The sequence below is a fragment of the Polypterus senegalus genome, chromosome 14, assembly GCF_016835505.1.
Source record: "Polypterus senegalus isolate Bchr_013 chromosome 14, ASM1683550v1, whole genome shotgun sequence".
NCBI lineage: Eukaryota > Metazoa > Chordata > Cladistia > Polypteriformes > Polypteridae > Polypterus > Polypterus senegalus.
The window spans coordinates 100808388-100831593 of NC_053167.1; the positions used below are offsets into that span (position 1 = coordinate 100808388).

The window sequence follows — 23206 nt, forward strand, 5'->3', positions numbered from 1 at the left end:
TGTGATTTTTGAATTCAGGTATTTTTTAACCATTAACAATGTTAATACGCTTAAACATTTTTTGCAATCCATGACAGTATGTTTAAGCACCTAATAGCAATGCTGTCTCCAAACACTTCAACCCAATTTGTTTCCTATCTACATTTTTATTATTATTATTATTATTATTATTAATAATATATGTAATTATGTAATTGGGATGGGAGTGTAAACTGATGTCCCTATAGTGTGACAGAACATATCAAACAAGACTGAAAAGAAATTGCTTACTTTGTTGCATGTTGCATTTTGGCCCAATAATATTGTCAATACTGAATGGCTGACTGTGAAAAATGTATTCCTAACCACTGGGCACTAACTGGTTGTTCAATTTACCCTGAAGTAAATTATAACTACTGTACTGAATGTTAAAATGGGCATAGTGCATAGAAAGAAAAGTTGGATTTTTTCTGTAAAAATAGTACTTGGGTGTTGTACCGTGTTATACATTATGAATGTAGTGAAAAGTCAAGCAAAATGGCACCTTTTATTGGCTAACTAAAAAGATTACAATATGCAAGCTTTCGAGGAAGGGTCCTGAGTTGCCTCGAAAGCTTGCATATTGTAATCTTTTTAGTTAGCCAATAAAAGGTGTCATTTTGCTTGGCTTTTCACTACATCCTGTAAAAATAAAAATAAACTTTTTGTGCAAATAGTAAGATAGAATATTGAATAAACAATGCATCCTTCTGTGTATTCCAAATTGATAATTAGCTATGAGATTACCATACATAGCAACAGCAGAAGAAAACCTTATGTTGGTTTCTGAACTCTTACCCTGTTGCTGACAGGCAGTCATCATTTCTGTAACCTCTGGCATCTCGTAGGCTTCTATTGAGCGCCTTTATGCTTTGTTTTTCACATTGATGGTAGATTATGATTGAAATCACAAGCATGCTAAAATAAAGAAAGCCTTCACCCTTACAAATTTTCTGAGTGCAAAATGCAACTTAGTTTTATTTCACATGTATAGATGAGTGAGGAAACTACTATCAAATGTGAGTTAAATGAAAAAATCCTCTGGTGTTATGGTGTGAGATTGGTGCATCACTGCGCTCCTTCTTTGGGCCTACCTTGATTGGTTAGTATAGGATGCCAGTTGATGACACGGCACATTTGCTCTCATGCACCTACATTTCTATTAGTTAGAAATTAAAGTAGAGCTTCAGAAAAACCTGCATTTGTATTTAACAGTTGATTAGGAGGAGGAGCTGCTTTTCCCACAATCCATCCGCATGATAAATAAGGAAAATGTTTAGAGATATATGTTGCCCTATTATTAATTCTCTTACAAGGTATTTTATTTAGTTATTAGTATTATTTATGCATTATCATTATTATTTCTTACATATTTATAATTTTGTTAATGATTTTTAAATTTATTAAGTTATGGATTGTTATTGCCCCTTTAATTAACAGGCATTTATTGAGTACATATACTAGGAAAGGCTTCATTTGAACTTTTTTTTCCAAATGATTAAAACTGAAACTGCTTCAGGCCTTAAATTACAACCACTGGTGAACAATATTTCTAATGAATTCAGAACCATTCCTGTACTAGTGTGTAATTGAGTATTCTTAAATTGGTAGACATTTTTTAACAGAGGCAAATATTAAATGTCTCCATTATGATCAACATAAGATCACTGCAGCACATTAATTGCTCACAATAATTCTGTGTGTAAGTAAAAATAAAAATAGAAAGTTGAAACAAAAGCTGTAGTTAAGCTGATCTGAAGCATAAAACAATTAAACATTTCTATTACTGCACACATGAAAAGTGGATGTGTTTTAAGTGTAGATCTGTTTATGCTTAAACACTTACTGTAGACATGCCAGTAGAAAGCAACTGTTCCTTTAGATTTTCTCACTTTTGAAATTTTGTAATATTAGATTTTAATTCCAATTTTAATAATCGACTAGGGGGCTCTTCCCCCTGCTCACTTCTCTCTCTATCCCCCTAGTGGGCGCTATGCACTAGCCACTTTGCGGCTCTGCCGCTTGCGTATGGGGAAGCAGTTGTACAATTTAAACAGATTGTTATTTTCATGGGAATTGTTACATATGTATAATAGAACTACGGTAACTATTTTACATTACAGCGGGTAAATAACCATATTAAAAATAGTAAAATGTAATAAACTGAAACAAAATTATGTTTCATGTTGCATCAGAGGTATTTGTTGCGTTATACATTTTTGTTTTGTTTGGCTTTGAAATTAACACACAAATACTTTTTAAACTTACACTTTTACTGTGAAACTTCAGTAAAAACAATATTTGGAATTAACTTTTCTTCAATATCACATTGAATTTTGGTGCCGTGTTTTTACTTACATTGTGACAAAGCAACGTATAACTGCCCATGAGTGAATATCGTTTTTTTCAGTCTAATAAATAAACTGACTTTTTTGAATGTTTGTCTCTGTGATTTGTTAATTGTCATAGCAAAAGCTATTTGAATGGGAAACTGTAAACATTTTAATACAAATGTAATATGTACTATGTTAATATGTTAGAATTGTTTGACCAATTTTCATTACAACAAATCTTGTCCAATTACGGTTAACATTTGTAGATATTCTATGGGATATTGTAAGTTGATGTTTCCGCACCATCATCACCAACTTTTTTTTAGTGTAGCCTATTTATACGAATTTAACCAATTTGACAATTTTCGTGTTAATTCGTTTGACTTCATTGTTTCTTGGTGCTAGGATTGCCCGTGTACTCATTTCAAGATTTGGACATAAGTTCCCAATAAAAGAAGACTTATTAAAGTGTGGAAAATGTAAAAATTTATAAGAGCTGAGAGCGCAAGAACTGTGTCTGACAAAACCATTCACCCGAATGAGACATGCAAGGACCATGGCTGTGGGCCGTTAAACGGAAATGGTTGAGAGGAAGGCGGGACCCCCTCTACCAACTTGAAAAAATTTCCTGGCAATAGTCTTGTCTTGTCTCAAGATTTTCTTTTATAATAGAGAGATAAAAAAGCAGGGCAAAAATGATACTAAATTCTAATTTAAAGGCTGTTTTTGACCCACTATTGCTTTCTTAGAATTACTTACTGGTTGTAGCATGTTTTGTGAAATAACTGCAGCCTAGTGCCTGCTGTAAATGGTCATCTTTCTGTTTTCTGTTATTGCTGTGGATGGAATTTTGCCCAGTCTTTCTAGATGAACTATATTAGCGTAGCTGACATTTGAATTTTCCAGCATGGACAACTTATTTCAAGTCCTGTGACAGTATTTTGATGCAAGTCAGGACTTTGAATTGGCCTTTGAAAACACTGACTTTCTTCTCACTGCTGTTATGTATAGTATGCTTGTCTTGTTTTCTGAACAGTCTTTTAGTTTAAGGAAATCCTTCTCTAGAAGTCACTGGCAGAAATCATGCTTCATCTAATGATACAAGGTCGTAAATATTTTGAGACAGTGGCTACAGCATAACTCCCGAACACCTTTTGTTGCCAACTGGTATGCAGTTCATGTACTGGAAGGCAGCACTTGGTCTTTTTCAAACATATCATGTTGCATGCCCCACAATGCATCTCACTTTTGACTCCTTACTCAGTATAAATATTAAGGCACTTCTAGATCTTTTATTGGAAAAAATGTTTTTTGTTTTATCAAGCACTTTCCAATGTCTGCACAGTATTTTTCTTCTGGTGAAGTCGTGAACATGAAATTTGTTAAAGGTCTGATAGGTCAAAAAATCTCTAGATGTCAAGTCATGGCTCTTTGTCGAATGTCTGTTTTGTTCTTGAAGTAGTTCTATCAGAATCTCAGCTCATTGTGCCATGTACTTTGTTTTTCTTTCTTCCATGTAATTTTTTTTTAGTTGAGATATTTATTATATGTCCAGATATTTCACAGGTCTCTTCAGTAATATCTTTTGATCTGGGTATGATATGATTGGAGTAGTAGTAGTTATTGAGTCCAGGGTTCAAATACTGGACTTACACTTTTTAATTTGCATTTACCTGTTCTTCGTATGTCTGTAGAAAATTCTATTTATTTCAGTTTCCTCCTATATTCAAACATATACATTAGGCTGATGGTGACTATATAGTATCCCACTTTGACTTAGTGAGATTGCCTTGTAGTGGACTGATGGCCTGTCCATGTCAATTTCTGCCTTGCACCTGATGCTGCAACAACAGTCTCCAGCCTGCACAACCCTGTGTACAGTAAGATGAATGAACAAAGATGAATGACGTGTCTCTAGAATTCCCATGGCGAGAACTTAAATGTGATGAATAGAAAAACATTTCTAAGATTCATAATTGAACAGTGTTGCTGTACTTCACCGAACACTTTACTTACGCTGCATACTCTGACTTGCTTTGCTACAGAATTAGCATAACCAGCTCATGGTAGATGTTTATTTGATGAAATTAATGACTGAAACATTTCCATGCTGACATTTTGCACGGCTATCAATTTGCAAGGTATTAGACTTCAGTTTTTTTTATTATGACCAAAACTTCTACAAATAAAAGTATAAGTACTTTTCATAACAGTGCTTATTAATTTATTTTTGATTTGTTTAGTAAATTTATTTAACACAATGGCCACAAAAGGCATCTGATGCATTTAAATACACTCTGTTTTGCAAGGCCCAGTAGTTATTCATTCAGATGCACTGGCATTTGACAGCTTTACCAATTATGAAGTGTAATAATTTTATTTGGTTAGAGAAACTTGCCAGAAAATCTGCGCAATAAATCATTCACTCTTTATTTTGTGTGGGCATGGTTCCTTTCACACTGCTATGACTTTGGGTGGGTTAGTGTAAACCAGGAAACCTAAAATGCATTATATAGCACTCTCATTTTAGATAGATAGATAGATAGATAGATAGATAGATAGATAGACATACTTTATTTGTTTCCAAGGAGAAATTAAAACTTCATTGTTATCATTCTACCATCCTTGTTTTTCTTTATTTCGTTATTATTTTAAAATTTTCTTTATTCTACTCCACAATTATCTACTTTCCTAATTTTTTTCATACAGCCTGATAAATGGTATACTATAAAAATTGTTTATTGAAAAAAAAGCAAACCAATTAGCCAAACACATGTTAACATATTAGTAATATGAGCCATTCTATTATGAAGAGTACAATATATTAATAAACTGAAGGTAGGCCAGTACACTGTTGTTCATCAAACTGCATTGACTCCCATGTGCACAATTATGGATTGTAATCAACGACAAAAACACAACCACAAATATATATATCCATCCATCCATTATCCATTATCCAACCTGCTATAACCTAACACAGGGTCACGGAGGTCTGCTGGAGCCAATCCCAGCCAACACAGGGCACAAGGCAGGAACAAACCCCGGGCAGGGTGCCAGCCCACCGCAGGGCACACACACCCACACACCAAGCACGCACTAGGGACAATTTAGGATTGCCAGTGCACCTAACCTGCATGTCTTTGGACTGTGGGCGGAAACCAGAGCACCTGGAGGAAACCCACGCAGACACGGGGAGAAAATGCAAACTCCACACAGGGAGGATCTGGGAAGCGAAGCCGGGTCTCCTAAATGTGCGGCAGCAGCGCTACCACTGTGCCACCATGCCGCCCCAAGTATATATATATACTATACCTAAATATATTCATCCATTGATTTTCAGCATCTCTCTCTCCCCCTTCTTACTTGTTCATAGGAAACAGGATTCTAGCCCAGCAGTGACAGTCTAAAGATACCAACAATTTCTAAGTGCCCACTCAATTTGGGCCAGAACACAGTTCTAGCAGATATGAGTGCCTAAATAAAAAGGATGAACTGATCAGCTGTCTAATCCTTTCTACAGAACTCTACACAGTTATTTTGTAACTCAATCCATTTATACAGTCAGAGCTGCAGGGAGCCGATGCTTTGAAATTACTTTTGTTAAACTGGTCAGAATGGTGGGAGATCCCACATCTCGGACTGATCGATAGCTGGAGTGCCAGTTATGGTGACTGCTTCAATGTAGCACAACTTAGCTGCAAGTATTATCACTCCAAGTAGCAATTACCACATGAGTAGGAATTTGCAATAACCAGACTATTTCAGAATCTTATAATTCTATGGAAGATTTTTTAATGTCAGTATTAAAATGCACACCCATATTTTGCACCACATCAACATAGCTCATATAACTGATTTTCAATTATACTCTACTGTTTTCCACATTGGAAATAAAGTAGTTATCTTTTATTAGATGAACTCATGTCTGTGCCTATATCCAGGTTCACCAATCAACAGGGAGGGCTTCCCCTTTTCCAGGTTAAACCCCAAATTCTGCTTCTTTGTCCCAAGAAGGGCTACATGCCTGTTTAACTAATGAAGTTAAATAAAAAAGTGATTGGTGAAATAAAAAAGAAATGAAGAATTAGTGAATCACAGAAAAAAAAAACAATTGTAAAGGAAAAGTCTCCAAACGTTAAAGGGGAGTAGAATCTATATTTATTCTAGGCTATAGTTTGGTGGTTTATTTTGTTATTTGTCACACTAGTTTGCTTATTTTTTTATTTTGTAAGCTGTTGGTTAAGTTGCTTGTCCTTGTGTACAGTGATAGACTTCATTCATGCAAAGTGTGCTACTATTTCTGTTGATGTTTTCTGAAACTGCAAATCCCCCTTACATTGGGTAACTTCTTGTATCTGACAGTTTCCATATCTGCTAATACATGATTGTATGATGTTAGCCTCTTCAGTATATGCATCTGCTGAAGGTGGTAGTGATGAGAAAGTACACATGTGTCGCATAGCTGCACTGCTGCCTGCTGCCAAGAGTTGATTCTACAACAAAATAAAATAAAAAGAGTAATAAATGCAAAACTCTTCGCTTTTAATATAAAGTGTATTATATATATTATTAATTATTAATACATTAAAATATATTATATATATTTTCTCATTAATTCACATCACTGACTTTGCACACTTGGACTTAGAGCCCAAAGGACTTCCACTTTGCATTAGTGGCATAATCATGAAAATGATTATTTAAGAAAAGCAATGAAGATATGCTAGGAATGCCTGGGGAGCCCTTTACAATGGTAAGGGTGAAGATGACTGGTGAAGTACCTCTCTCTAAAGTTGTGTACATCGTGCCTCTAATTTTGTTTTCCTGTACTGTGCATAGCTGTGAAGCCCACGGATGCCAGCACAAAAGTAAAAATGATCGAATGCAAAGGTTACTGCATGCGACAATGTAGCCAAGAAGCTAGCAGTTTTATGCAAAGGTGTCTCCTCTTGTCTTGAGAGAACATAACAAACTACTGTAGATCTCAAAAGGGCAGAACAAGATGGGGAAGGCCCAGTTGCACAACTGCATAAGAGAAAAGGAACTTCAGAGTGCCTTACAGGTTCTCTGCTGGCTGCTTTCTTAAATACCCCTGAAATACCAGTGTCCTCTGCAACAGCAAAAAGAAAAAATCAAAAATGGGAAAATCAACAAAAATTTTGGATGGTGGATTTCCGAGTGATTTCAAACTTTTGCCCTTTCAGACCTTTTCTTTTAATTTGCCCATTTCATTACTATTTCAGATATGGATGTTTCTTTTAAACTCTCCCTCTAAAGCCAACATCCCAGAGTTGTCTTTTCACTGATATAAAAGTCCATCTATTTATGCAATGAGATTAATGTGTATATATATATATATATATATATATATATATATATATATATATATATATATATATATATATGTATATATGTGTGTGTGTGTGTATGCAAGGTCTAAAATGCCATTAACATTAATTTTGTGTATTTTTCATATGTGGCAGTGCCTCCTTCTCTTTCTGATTAAATAATTATAAATGGACATTAACTAATATGGTAGAACATGTGGTTAAATTCCTCAAGAGCCGACAGTTCTTCAAAAGAGTTGTTCAGGCTGAGGAAAGGAGCCTTTTGCCCTGTGACATGCTCTGCTTCTTGAAAGATATTAAGTCCCTCCAGCACACCACCAATTAATTGAACAATCGTATAGCTAGAAACTATCATGCATGCATTGTGAGGTTTCATATTTGCTGAAATAAATAAAAGCAATTCAAAAGAAATCTATTATAGGATTTACTTGCAGTTCTGTGACAGATTACCCGAAAAGCTATGCAAGCGGTAACCTGTGACTGATTACTTTCTCAAAGTAGCCCTCACAACACAGTTATTAATCAGCTCTTTGCTCTCATTGCCAGAATCATAATGTACTTATGCAATTCTACTTGCATCTTTTCAGATAAAACATGTATTCTTCTCTTCTGTTTTGCTCTTGGGTTAAGTTACTTTTTTACTGTTTTGGTGGATTCTGGTGACTTTGTCAATTTGCTTTAGAAGCATGCATGAAATTGAATCGCAGCATTTCCTGAGTGCTGAGAAAAGTTGATCTAGTTCCAGCCTCTCAGTCCTGCTTTCAAATTTAGAATTTCAGACGTCTGGCTAAAGGTGAGGTTTTTAAATTAGGCCCTGCTGTTAGAGTATTGTGTAATCCTTGCTGAGCAATTATCTCATTCAATAGACAGCTGACATCCCATACTGTCATGGCAGCAGATGGGGTTTTATCATCCCTCCTCTCTAACACAATTGTGATAGTTTAAAATATAGATTTAGTTAGCTTTCTGCATCTTGGTATCAACTAAGTAAGTATTTCTGAAACATTGCATTTTACAACCAGCAGAGTTAATACATTGTTGATTTTCTGAAAGAATCTGCTTTGAGTGAAGGGTCATTTAAAATCCAGCAGTTTTTATAAATAATGCAATTAACATTTTTCTTTTACCATCTTAAATTTATAATTTGTATGTTTGTATCATTTGTATGTTTCATTTGCCTAATATTTAACAATGTTCCATTCTAGATTTACTGAAAAAGGTCAATGAGCTATAAAATAATAATTGTACAGAGAAAGGCACCCTGGAGCCCAACTTGAGTTGCTCAAAATTGGCTTTAAGCGAAGGGAGATAGGAGTAGTTGCACCCTGAGGGTCATAGTAGACATTATATATGGTGTTGTCACCTAGTGAAAGTGTCCTTGGCCAACACCAGCAAGGACCATCACCTTTTATTACTTTTACTTATTTAACTGACACCTTTATCTATGGAGACTCGTGGTCACAAAGTATCAGCAGCCGGATTTAAACCTACATCTTCAGGGTTATGAATTCATATGTCTTACCCACTACACCACACTGCCTACCACTTCCCATTAGAGTGGGGAGAAACCACCAAAAGCAACTATTATCCCCAACTCCACTACAACAGGTTTACTGGTGACAGCACTTGACTGGGAACTGAGAGTTCATCTAGACAGGCAACTCTAGTACCTAGAAGAGGTCATATCAGCATCACTGAGGTAAAATATTGTCTTGCTCTCCGAATCCTCCAAACAGGTCATGCTTATGGAGCTTACTGTCCCATGTGAGGATTGGATCCAACAAATGGAGGAGGGCAGGTTATACAGAGCAGGATGAGTAGTACAGGGAAAATGGGTAGCTGGTAATACATCAGCCAATTGAAGTAGATAGCAAACGGGTCAGTTGCCAGTCATTCTTAGCATCTATAGAGTGGACTACAGAAAGGCTGTAAAGAAAGCCACAGAGGCTTGAATTAGGAGAGGAGAGCCATGGAGGAGAGTGACACCTGGGCACAAGTTTGGGGCTTGATTAGTTATGGCTGGGTCATCTGGGTGACATTGAAAGACATGAAACTTTTGATGAGGAAGTGTCTAGGTTTGTATTACAAGATGTGTCAATGGACACATGTGTCATGTTGCAGACAACCTCCAGTTCCTCCTTATGCCAAAGATATGAAACTAGACTGAGATCCGAGAACCTCACAGACCATTGGGGTAAATTAATCTCACTATTATGTTCAATGAAACACATCTGGATGATTTCTTCTTTGTAAAATGGCATGTTATTTTACTGGATTTTGACATTAAAAAATGTAGGCTTTAATATATAAGGATACACATGTTGAGCAACAATGCTTAAATATGCTCTAGAATAAACTGTGTTTATGATATTTGAGCCTTATTCTCAATAATATTATACTACAACCACCAGTCTGGATCATTAAAATAAGAGAAGGAGGGACCCATGGATTCAAGCAGTTTATGCTGAATTCTGACCCTACCCTTTTTTTTTTATTTTATTTTCATTAATTTTATTACAATCCATACAAAGCAATCAAGTTTTACAAAAGAAAAATGAGTAAACAGATCGATCCCCACCCTGAGAGAGAGAGCAAGCCAAACGGCGTAAAATTTAAGGCTTGTAAACATATCTAAATTAATAAATTCTCTGTGCTTTATGAACTTATTTTAAAATATTACTGTTTAGATCCTGCCATGTTTTGAAAAAGTCTGTACGGATCCTCTAACTTATTTGATTTTTCCAATTTCAAATAATATAACACATCGGTTTCCCACTGACTTAAAAGAGGAGAGTTTGGGTTCTTCCAGTTTATCAGAATAAGTCTGCGTGCCAACAGTGTAGTGAATGCAATCACAATTTGTTTGTCTTTCTCCACTTTAAACCCCTCTGGAAGAACCCCAAACACAGCTGTTAATGGGTTAGGAGGGATTGTGAGTCCAAGGCTGTCTGAGAGGTAATTAAAATTTTTGTCCAGAATAATGTTAATTTGGTGCAGGCCCAGAACATGTGACCCAGTGAGGCTGGGGCTTGGTTGCAACGTTCGCAGGTTGGATCATGCCCTGGAAACATTTTAGGAGAGATTTAGTCGTGACAGATGTGCTCGATATATAATTTTGAGTTGTATAATTGTATGCTTTGCATATGGAGCTCGAGTGAATTCTCTGCATTGCTACTTTCCACTCCTTTTCTGATATATTAATTGAGAGATCTTTTTCCCAGTGTCCTCTTGGATCTTTGAAAGGAAGGGATTGTAAAATGATTTTATATATTGTAGAGATGGAGTCTAATTCCTTGAGATTGAGCAATATTTTTCCAGCATGGATGAGGGTGCAAGATGAGGAAAATCTGGAAGGTTCTGTTTAACAAAGTTCCTGATTTGAAGATAGTGAAAGAAATGTGTAGCTGGAATGTTAAATTTGGAATGTAATTGTTCATAGGATGCAAAGGCGTTGTCTATATAAAGATCTCTAAGCAAGTTAATTCCAAATTTTTCCAGATATTAAAAACTGCATATGTTTGTGAAGGTTGAAAGAGGTGGTTCTCTTGCAGGGTGCCACAGATAGAAGCTTCTCCGTCTTAAAATGCTTTCTACATTGGTTCCAGATTCTAAGTGAGTGGAGCACAATTGGGTTATTAGTGTATTGCCGACCCTTGTTTATTGGAGCACAGAGCAGGAATATAAAGTCAGTTGCATATTCGCATCTACTTTTTCAAACAACTGTACAGCTCTGATCAGTGGTAAAGGAGCTGCTTTGGGCATTCCATGTCAAAGTACCTAAACTAATACAGCCTTTGCAGCTTATCGTATATCAAACTGGCTCATTCGCTTTGTGATCGCCTTCTCCGATACACCATATAGATCTGCAATCTGTTATACTTTTAAACCGCATAACAGAAGGTGTTCCATTGACTCAGCTGGAATGTCAAAGGATGGACGTCCAGAGCAGGGTACTGCATCACCTGAACTGGAGTGTAGTAGAGTCCGTTCCACCTGTTCTTCGATAATTTCAAAAACAGTTTAATCTATATCGAGTCTAAAAGGGCCGCCAACATTGTAATTTCTTTCGATAAATCTTCAATTCAATCTCTGAAATACGTAATATCTTCGGCAGAATCCATTTCATCGGCAGTAGTAAGCATTTTCTAATTAATTCTGGTGCTATCGATTCACCAATCAGTTACTAGAGGGTGTGTTAGAGCCCACCCTCTCAACTTTGACGAGAGAAAGTGACAGTTTTATTTCAAGCCGTATTTCATGACGGTTTGCAGGAATGTTACGGACAAAATGAAATAAATAAATAAGCAACGAAAACATATTTCGTGACACATTTATTTATTTATGCTCTCATTTCATGACATATTTATTTATTAAGGCTCTCATTTCATGACACATTTATTTATTTATGCTCACATTTCACAGTACTTTTATTTATTTACGCATTTATTTATTTTTTCATTTTGTCCGAAATATTCCTCCATACCCTGGAGCCCAACTTGAGTTGCTCAAAATTGGCTTTAAGCGAAGGGAGTTAGGAGTAGTTGCACCCTGAGGTTCATAGTAGACATTATATATGGTGTTGTCACCTAGTGAAAGTGTCCTTGGCCAACACCAGCAAGGACCATCACCTTTTATTACTTTTTACTTATTTAACTGACACCTTTATCTATGGAGACTTGCATCATTTATGATACAATCGGTTGCACTTCTTTTTGGTTTTTCCATTTGACTGGGAATTGAGAGTTCATCTAGACGGGCAACTCTAGTACCTAGAAGAGGTCATATCAGCATCACTGAGGTAAAATATTGTCTTGCTCTCCGAATCCTCCAAACAGGTCATGCTTATGGAGCTTACTGTCCCATGTGAGGATTGGATCCAACAAATGGAGGAGGGCAGGTTATACAGAGCAGGATGAGCAGTACAGGGAAAATGGGTAGCTGGTAATACATCAGCCAATTGAAGTAGATAGCAAACGGGTCAGTTGCCAGTCATTCTTAGCGTCTATAGAGTGGACTACAGAAAGGCGTAAAGAAAGCCACAGAGGCTTGAATTAGGAGAGGAGAGCCATGGAGGAGAGTGACACCTGGGCACAAGTTTGGGGCTTGATTAGTTATGGCTGGGGCATCTGGGTGAGGGAGTTTGACATTGAAAGACATGAAACTTTTGATGAGGAAGTGTCTAGGTTTGTATTACAAGATGTGTCAAGGGACACATGTGTCATGTTGCAGACAACCTCCAGTTCCTCCTTCTGCCAAAGATATGAAACTAGACAGAGATCCGAGAACCTCACAGACCATTGGGGTAAATTAATCTCACTATTATGTTCAATGAAACACATCTGGATGATTTCTTCTTTGTAAAATGGCATGTTATTTTACTGGATTTTGACATTAAAAAATGTAGGCTTTAATATATAAGGATACACATGTTGAGCAACAATGCTTAAATATGCTCTAGAATTCAACTGACGTTTATTTGATATTTGAGTAAATATTCTCAATAATATTATACTACAACCACCAGTCTGGATCATTAAAATAAGAGAAGGAGGGACCCATGGATTCAAGCAGTTTATGCTGAATTCTAACCCTATCCTTTTTTAAGTTGCAGCAGGAATTCAGATTTCTAAGACCACATAACATTTTTGCAGTCTTTTTTCATCCAGTCTTGGTGATTATGAGGCTACTGCAGCCTCGTCTTCCTGGTCATAGAATGTAAGACATTGGCATGGTCTTTTACTTCTGTAACCCATCCCACTTAAGAGTCTCTTGGTACACCACTGTTGTGAAGAGCCATTATTTAAATATACTGTATGTTAGTTTCTGTTAGTTTGAATGAACCTTGCCATTCTCCTCTCACTTCTTTCATTAGACAGGTGCTTTTGCACTGGGTGTATCACTCTAAGGCACCATTTAGAGACGCTCCCAGGAGTGCAACTGTTTCTGATACACTGGACTACAATGTTTAGCACCAACAATTATACCACAGACAAAGATCACTCATCTTGCCCTCATGTTTCAGGAAACAACACTCAATGCTGCATAAACGGCTATGTGGAGCTGCAGATTGTCTGCAATAAAAGTTGTTGCATCTAATAAAGGGTTTATTGAGTGTGACATTTACAAGCTATATATTTATCTGAATAAGAATATCAGATTATCTTTATTGTCATTGCAACAAATACAACAAAATTAGGTGAAGCCCATGCAGTGTTGAAATATAAATAAATATAATTACAAAAGGATGGGAAAGGATAAGAAGAAATGAGGTAGAACACAAACATTCAACATAAGATCTTATTGCACATGAAATACTATTACACAAGATGTCATCTATTGCACTGTTGCATTGGAGGTGATTAGGTGGCATTCAGTGCCCTAATAGCAACAGGCTAGAAACTGTTATTCAGTCCGTAAATCTTTGTTTTGGTCTGTGTTTGTGTAGCTAATACATTGAGATTTTACAGTATTTTGGAGATTAGGCAATAAGATGAAGGCTGGAAGACAAACATGACACACTGTATGCACTTGCAAAATGTCCATTCTCTTTGGCAGAAAACAGACATTTGAAGTGAAGATTATGTGAACTGCTGAAGACTGGGAGCATTAGTGAATCATCCTGAGTGTGTTGATGTGACGAAAAATCTCCTAAGGGCATTAATTCGTCATCTGTAAGCTAGAAAGAACCCAATAGTAATGTACCAGCTACTATTCTGGTTTAATCAATTATTCTAGAGTTAGAACACATTCTGGAAAAAAGTTTTTTTTTTTATGTGGTGACTTTTAATACTTGTCCAAAAATGCTGCCTTAAAACACTTATTGATCTGAAAGACTTAAACTATGCTAACATGACCTGTCATGTGTGACATTTTCAGGGCCTGACTGACTTGCCATCACTGAAGGAAACACTTATCATAGTTTGTGCTTGAGAATCCTACAGGAGAATGTTTGTGAACTGTTCTTCATTTTGCAGCAAGCCAGTTTACACAAAAGAATGGCAGGTTTGCAACATACTATAAAGTATAAGAATCTGAATGCTTTGGAATGATTGTATCAGAGACCAGGATTAATCATCATGGAAGTGACCCTGAAATGATCAACCTGTAGTAGATAACCCTTTGTTGTTCTTGTATTCAGGGAGATCAATTGATAAATAGAGCAGAATTCTTCTACAGGGGTCAGAAATTCAGTTCAGCAGTTTCTGGAAGCTCCTGCTCACTGTTATTGCAGGTAATGGTGGATTAGTTACAAGTCATGGGACTCATTACTTTTTTTAATCAGCAGTATTGAATGATTCATTTTTTCCACCCAAAATTAACTATGCCAATTGTCAGAATGTGTTTTGTTTTCGGATTACTCACATTTCCTTCATCTATTGAGACAATTTAGATGAACGTTTCATAATGTATAACCTTGCACTAACCTAAGCACTTTTGATCAGGATTATGCTGTGTTGTTAAAATATGGAATCTTCAAGAATATGTCAGGGTTACTTGCAATTTTTGTGGCATACAGCAATAAATATAAAATAAGGATTTCAATCACACAATAGAACCTCAACTTGCACAAATTTAACTGTGTGAAATTAAAAAAAAATGGAATGAATTTATTAAAACTGCTTGTGTTTGTATTGATGTGCCCATATGACACAATTAGAGTCTCACACTGTCACTTTGACTGCACTGTGTGGGGAAATAAGAAAGGGGAAGATGGCAGCCTCCTGCTCCCTCCAGGTACCAAGGACTGCTGTGCTTGAGGGGCACAGGGTCTAAGAGATTAGATACCTAAGGACATTTTACTATACATTGTGTTTAGGAATGAGCCAAAAAAGATAGTTTTAATTAAAGTAAAAAACATGAAAATGCTCCCAGAACAGCAAAAGCAAAATGTTTTTTTTTTGAGCTGAAACTTCTTTGACCTCTGCACCCAGAATTAATAGATAAAGGTGAGTTTCCAAAGCAAAACCACTTATGCTTGGACATGTTATATAAAATAAACCTAAATGTATAATTCTGTTATTGTATAATAATTGAAATAAGGTAATATATTTTTTCAATACCTGGGGGTTTTGCTCCCTGCTCGCTTCGCTCGCCAACCCCTGGGCCTTCACGTATGAGGATGCAGATGTACAATTTAAGCAGATTGTTATTTTCATCTGAATTGTTACATATGCATAATAGAACTATTTTATATTACAGTAAGTAATTAACCATATTAAAAAATAGTAAAACGTAATAATTTGAAAGTAAATTGTTTCATCTTGTGTTCAAGTTTTTCATTGCCTTATACAATTTCGTACTGTTTGGCTCTGAAATTAACACACAAAAAGTTCTTAATAAACTTACACTTTTACAGTAAAACTTCAGTAAAAACAATTTTTTGAATTGCATTTTGTCAATATTGTATTGAATTTTGATTCTGTGTGTGGACTTACATCATGACAACGCTAAGTTGATGTTTTCATCTTCCACACGATCACCAACGAATGTTTCAGCATAGTCTATTAATAAGCATTTAACCAAATGCCGTGTAACCGACCGACAGTTTTCGCGTTAAATCATTTGACTTCATTGTTTCTCAGTGTTAGGATTGCCTGTGTACTCATTTCTTCTGTTGATATCCCTTTGTGATAAAATTCATCAATAAGCTCTTTGGACATAATACGTGTCCTTTAGTTGGGAACTTAAAGTCAGGAAAGCATAAAAATTTATAAGAGCTGAGAGAGCAGTAAATGTGTCTGTCTAAAGCATTCACACAAATGAGATGTGAGTGGACCGTGCATGTGTTTGAATATGGCTGAGAGGAGGGCGTGACTTGAAACAATCTCATGTCAAAAGTCTCGTCTCGCGGGATTTGAAAAAATCTCTTCAAAAAAGTTTAATCTCGTCACAGGTTTTTTTTATATAATAGAGAGATTAGACAGCATCATCATTGTTTTCAAAATAATGACAAGTATCCTTTTTTGCAACTGAAAAGCAAAGACTGCAGTTGCCTCTCATCTGAAATTTTAAAGAAATAAAGGAAAAACACTTTGTGCTCTTTAAAGAAAAACATATTTATTTTGAAATTATTTCTGCTTGACCTGCCTGTGCTCCAATTGGAAAACCAAAAAGTAATGTAACCAATTGTATCATAAATGTTGTAAGTTGCCCTGGATAACGGTATCAGTCAAATAAGTACAAGTAAATGTAAATACTTGCTTCTGACTCTATCTTTTGGTTTACCCCTAAATGAAAGTTATAGAAGAAAAGACATTTGACAAACAAGAGAAGACTTCAGTGTGTCAAACTCATCCCTAGTGTCTAATGCTTGTAGCACTGAATGAAAATGTACTGTTGATGCAATAGTTTCTTTAATAATTTGCTTCTCTAAATGAAGTCTATTTATGTGTCGCATCATGTGCAGTATATAGTTGCTAAAGCAAGTCGTTAACAAGTGATGTATCATCATCCATTCATTAACTTACCAGTCATGTTCCTAGGTTTAGGGGTCAGTATATTGTAGATCGAAGTGCCACTAGGCATCACTCAAAGCTGTCAAATGGCCCAAAAATATCAAACAGTTTTATTTTGTTTGTTCTTTGTCCAGTACACAAAGAATTAAGAGATGAACACAGAGAGATCAAGAATCTTGAACTTAACAGTCAAGTACAGGAGCTTCTAGCTTCTCTTTCACTATTCCACCTTCCAAGCACATTACCTCTAGAAATCACTTTCATCTTACTTCTTCTTTGATTGTCTAGAATTCTCTGCCGTCATTTTTTTCTTGCTTTTTCTCTTTGTGATCCTTCATCCCAAGATGCCTTCTGATTCAAATTGGGCTATCAAGGTAATGATCCTTTTAAACACCATTCTCTTTAATTAGAAATGACGTTTCTTTTTCTTTTCACTCAAATCAAAGGTGCCCCCCCCCTTTAGATTTTTTATGAAACTTTTTTTATTAAGTCTCATCTATATAAGCCTTCATGTGTAAAAAGAATACCAAGCAGTAACATCATCTTCAATATCAGAACAATGTGTTTCAGTTCATTTTTAGAAAAGTAGACATGAAAGTATTAGCAATCAGTTGATTTTCTTGGAACTGCAGTAGATTTTTTTATATAGAGAAATCAATAGATTTTTTTCTCCCATCTTTACAATATCGCTTTTGTTTAAAACCGACCTTTTAAACAGATAACTTAGTTAGAAACCACGTCTCCTTTGGCCTTGTTTATTATATCATTATGTAAAGTCCATGTATGCAGGAGTCTAGTCACCGGTGTTGTACTGGTGAAGGACTCTACCCGTAAGCCGAGTATATGAGGCACATTTATTGTAATTGATGCATTCATGCATATTGCTTTATTTGCTTTAATTAGCAGAGATTTGCCTTCCTGATGTCCTTAAATCCCGGTATTCTATACAGTGGAACAAGAATCTTCTTCTTATTCCATTAGGGAAATCACTGTAGTTTTTTAGACCATGCAATATGGGTTTATTTCTACTTAGTAAAAAATCTAATTCAAATATGTTTTAAGTGTAATTTATTCATTGGATTAAGCTTCTTATCTTCTAGTAGGATGTCAGGGATCAAGAACACCCATGACTAGTACTTTATTTCTTCTTCTTCTTCTTTAGTGTTGTTGAAATCATTTCAAGAACCAGATTTCTCATGTAATAATTCAAAATGTTCTGCCCAAGGAAAAGATGAAGTTTTCTTTAAATAAGTCTAAAGTAATTCTTTGTACAAAATTGTGGGGTGAAATGCAGAAAAGCTGAGATAATCAGCTTCCATAAACGAGCCACAAGCTCCTCTGTAAGATTCATATATGAAGCTTTCGGGTTTTTTCTTATCCTTTAAATAGTACATTTTCCATATTTTTAAACTTATAAATAAATGTATACTGTTTGATTTTGTCAAAAGCTTTTGTTGTAAACATTTCTATTTCATTTATGCTATGTATTTACTGCCTATCACATATGGTGTTTCTTTTTATGATTTTCAGGTGAATATTTGTGCTTTTTCCTGTGATCTGAAAAATACAAATCCAAGGCTGACATTCAAAGTCAGTTGTTGCATTCTTGTCATCTCTTTTATTTTTGTATTTCCAGCAATGATAATGTCCAAAAGAACCCATAAGGCCTTGCTTGCTAGTTTTGTTTTTTATTTAAGTAACCTAAATTGAGCAATCTGCCCAGTGCTGTTAATCTAATACCCATGAATATTATCAGCACTAGCTTTCCAGACACCACTTTAGGAGCTGTTGACCTGCCAGCTAGGCCTGTTAGACATAATATTATTTACCAACTGTGTTAGCTCCACAGAGGAACAGACTGATGCTATATTATGAGCCAGCACCGGGGGAAAATTGAAAGGCACGTAACTCATTTGAGTTCATCACAAATAGACACAAACAGCCTTATGCTCTCTGAAAAGGGTGTTCATTTAAGTGAGTTGTAGGGTAATGCAAAATGTTACAAGTCAAACCCAGAAAGCACTGCAAGAAAAAAAGAAATCTACTCGGACAGCAAAAGTGTATCACATAAAAGGAAGACTGGCATTGTGTATGAAACAAAAGGAGTTTCTCCTGACAAATGAACTTTAAATTATTAGCAATTTACTTCAAGAAATGGCGGTTTATTTTAGATCCCCTCTAAACCTCCATAACCTGAATTATTTTTTGGTTTCTCAAAAGAAACTCTCCAAAAAACCAAGGAATTATTTACATGCTGCACAAATTACACAATTAAAATAAAAACATGGGGTTGGGAAAAATGTAGTGGAAGAACAAATCATTAAGTAGTGTTGCCAGTTTATTTTTTATATAGGTGTAAATATGATGCTCCAAAAGTAGTTGTAGTAGTAGTTGCATTGTTACTGTATATTTACAGAGTACAGTGAAATTCTTACTTGCTTTTATGTCAGTCCAACATGCAACACCTCACCACTCTTCAGTGCCATGATCAACAAGACTGTTCATGGCGGGCAAGTCACCTTCCATGAAAGAGGGAGGAGGATGACATTGTGGGACTTTTCTTTTAATCCTGCACCTGCTTACTCCCACCTGCTACAATGTTTTCTAATTAACTTGGTCCAACCATCCAACTAAAAAAAAAAAAATTAAATTAAATTAATTTAAAATCTGTTAACAGAGGATTATCTTTCTCGTGAAAACAAATCTGCTTATTATACAGCTGTGTCAATGAAGTCATGAAAAGACACAGAAATAAATAAATAAATAAATAAATACATTTGTATTGAAAATGTGCTTTTTCTCCTTACAGAGTTGTAGGCACCTAAAGCCCATCCTGGCAGCAAAATTTGAAAATTTGAATTTAGAATTTTAAAATTAAAATCAATTAAACTGAACAAGGCTTTACTCTGTGCATTATTGTCTTTGAACATTTAAATAAATGAAGCCTCTATGGACAAAATCCAGCGCCTCCCGGTGATATTTCAGAAAATGAATTGATGAATGAATTGTTGTAACCTTTATGAATGTCAGCAGATGTACTTAACCAGCATTTCTCTTTAGTCTGAGTTTGGGAAGTCCACAGGAAGCTCTTGGCTTCATCACACAGTCTAATCGATCCAAGATACTCTTTATACAAACACTACAATTCAGAAATAACAAAAAAAATCAGGAATGATCTCCCCTAAACTTTCTCATATATCAGATATAGGGATGGATATTTGTGGAGTAAACCAAGACAATGATTATATCTTTATATTATGTACATTAACAAACCATCAACAACAAATCAAATCAAAGTAATAATATATTGAACAATTATTATAAAAGTAAAATTGAGTAAATCAGACTCTGAGGGTGCATGAATAAAAAAATTTGCCGTGATAATTTTATGTTGGCAAACAATGAAGTTAAATTGCTATTTTCAGTAAGCAGAACTGGGTGAAATTGCAAGAGACTTTAGTAATGTGTGTAATGTAATACTTGTACACAAAATTCTGTTTATGTAATGCAAGAACATTCTCAGATATGTACAGTATGTATTACCATTTGAAAGTCAAATGGAAAATTGCAATTATCTTGAAAACTGTTTTTTTTTTTGAAAAAATACAAAGCGACAAAAAATGCTTGAATGAGGTGCCTTACCATAATATGATGTAAAATTATCAAATTTTTAATATTTTTGGGAAAAGATTTCAGGTAAAGTACCACTTCCAGTTAGCAGAAATTCCTCTACGGTTGATAGAAATCTATGTTTTGTACCTGTTACTTGTATGTAAAATTTGGTTGACCTAAGTGATATCATGCTCAAGTTATCGTGTTTACACACAGACACACACAGAGACAGACACACAGACATAAAAATGGTATTTTCAGGTAGGTCTAAAACTTCGAGATTCATCAAAAGTTCGATAACAAATTTTTGGCCGATTCCAATACTTTCCCTGTACTTCGTATATGAGAAAGTTAAAAGGTAGCTGAGTAGTTGTGTACTTGATTTGCCATTAATATGTTGTGTTGTAAACTCAGTCTGCCTTTAATGTTATCACCACTCACACTGCCCTTCTGCTTGTCCCCTTGCTACACATATGTTTTACTTTTGGGACTGGATCCTAAGCACACCCAACAAACATGTCTAAGTTGAACTTGTATGGTATATGAAGGTCTTTCTTATTAATTTGCAGTAAATAACAACAGTAACAGATCAGGAATATCTACATCTTATTAAAACCAGAGCAGAATTATGCTACCCTTCCAAAGAAGAGATTTAATATGAAGTAATCACTGAAAAACAGAGAAACATCCAGAAGGTTTGCAATAGTTCTTACTGCATTGTCAATTACGTGAGACTCTTGATCATTGCCTGCCATATTCATATGGGTAACCTGTTTAAAATTACATGATATGAATTAAATATGATGCATATAAATGTTAACAAACAAGTTTACATTTTCTAACTATACATTAAATAGGACACCCATTTCAGATTGTATTATGGTATGTGACATAGAATTCTTCCAGCTAAACAAGCGAGATGATGTGCTAGCAATGTAGTTTGTTGTAACAATTGACTGTTCATTAAGCAATAATGTCCAATTAGTTGTTACACCATTTATCCAATTAGAGGATTACAAACTCTTGTGACTCAGAACTGTCTTTTAAATAAGAGAAGATTTTATTCCAATAGCGTTCAAACAGTGGATATTCCCAAAACATGTAATCCAGTAAATTCAGTTCCTCGTGGCATTGCTTATGATTAAGGTCTTACCTGTGAATGGGGTGGGATGGGGGCACAGTGGTAAAACTATTGCTTAATTGCAGTAAGGAGACCAGAGTTCACGTCACAGCAATCTTTCAGTGTGGAGTTTGTACTGTATGTTCTTCCCCGTGTCAGCCTGGGGTTCCCCCAATAGGCTCTGGTTTCCTCCCACAGTCCAAAGATCTGCAGGTTAGGTGAATGTGCAGTGCAAAACTGGCCTTTCTGTGTGCTAGGTGTGTGGGTGGGTGGGTGTGCTCTGTGATGGACCGGCACCCTGTCTTGGGTTTGTTTCTGTCTTGTGCCCTGTGCTAGCTGGGATAAGCTTCAGCACCCTTTGCACCCCTGGTCTGGATTAAGTGGGTTAGAGAATGACGTGACATGACCTGGGAATGATTTGGGTATTTTGAGCTAAGGGACATGCATGCATGCATTGTTCAGGTGGTAGCATCAGTAAAGTGTTATTGGGTAGCAGTATCTGTACTTTCATAATGCACTGCAAAGAACTTAACCTCCAGTCCAGACTTATTATGTACCCATTGGTGCTGCTTTCAAAGGCTTAGTCAACCCAATAATGGGCAAAACTAATTCACAAAAATGACAGGATGTTTCTCAAGATTCTTTTCTAGTATATAAAATATATACTGTGCTTTTTACTTTCAGAATATTTTGGCTTTGAACCCTCAAGTAAAGTCTCATGCTCTGCTGCGTTCAACAGCATCTGCAAAAATAGTTAAGACGCACTGGAAAAGGAACACGGACAAAAGCTGTTCAGTAAGTATCTCTCTCCCTTCCTCTCCAGTAGTCTTTAGGTTAGAGATACTTTGCTGTTCTCATTGGCAGCTTTATATGTATTACTAATGAATTGGAAATACGAGGGTCGCTCATAAAGTTTCCGCACTTTTGTATTTTCATTGGAAAAGGTGACGGTGGGAGGAGTAATAATTGGTCGTGTCTGAGAGTGTCGTGTGACTAGTTCTGTCTGGCAAGCTGGCTGCTCTTGCAGTTTAGCATAAGAGTTGTCACCCTGTGGTGAAGATGGCTGCAAAACATATAAATTGTACCAAAGAGGAACAGTGTTCTGTCATACGCTTTTTTTTTCATCTCCGCAAGTGTGCTCAGTATGGGGATAAAATTCTCTCTCATCGAATCGTCTATGAGTGGATTGAAATGTTCAAAAATGGCCGAACTAGTATGACAGATGCAGAGCGCTCTGGACATCCAGCTACAGCCACGACCACAAGGAATGAAGAAAGAACCCTGATGTGAAAGCAGCGGTGCATCAGTGGCTACGCG

The 23206-nt window shown here is 35.9% G+C and overlaps 1 protein-coding gene across 3 annotated transcripts in view; it reads left to right on the top strand.

Moving 5' to 3' along the window:
• The window catches only part of LOC120514913 (dihydropyrimidine dehydrogenase [NADP(+)]-like), a 1294590-nt gene that overhangs the window by 127666 nt on the left and 1143718 nt on the right, over positions 1 to 23206 (top strand). For 2 of the 3 annotated variants that reach the window (XM_039735551.1, XM_039735552.1), the window contains exon 2: positions 22574 to 22684. In XM_039735551.1, coding sequence (XP_039591485.1) covers positions 22574 to 22684 — 111 coding nt within the window. Of the gene's footprint in view, positions 1 to 22573; positions 22685 to 23206 lie in introns of those variants that run through there. The other variant, XM_039735553.1, reaches the window with a different exon arrangement.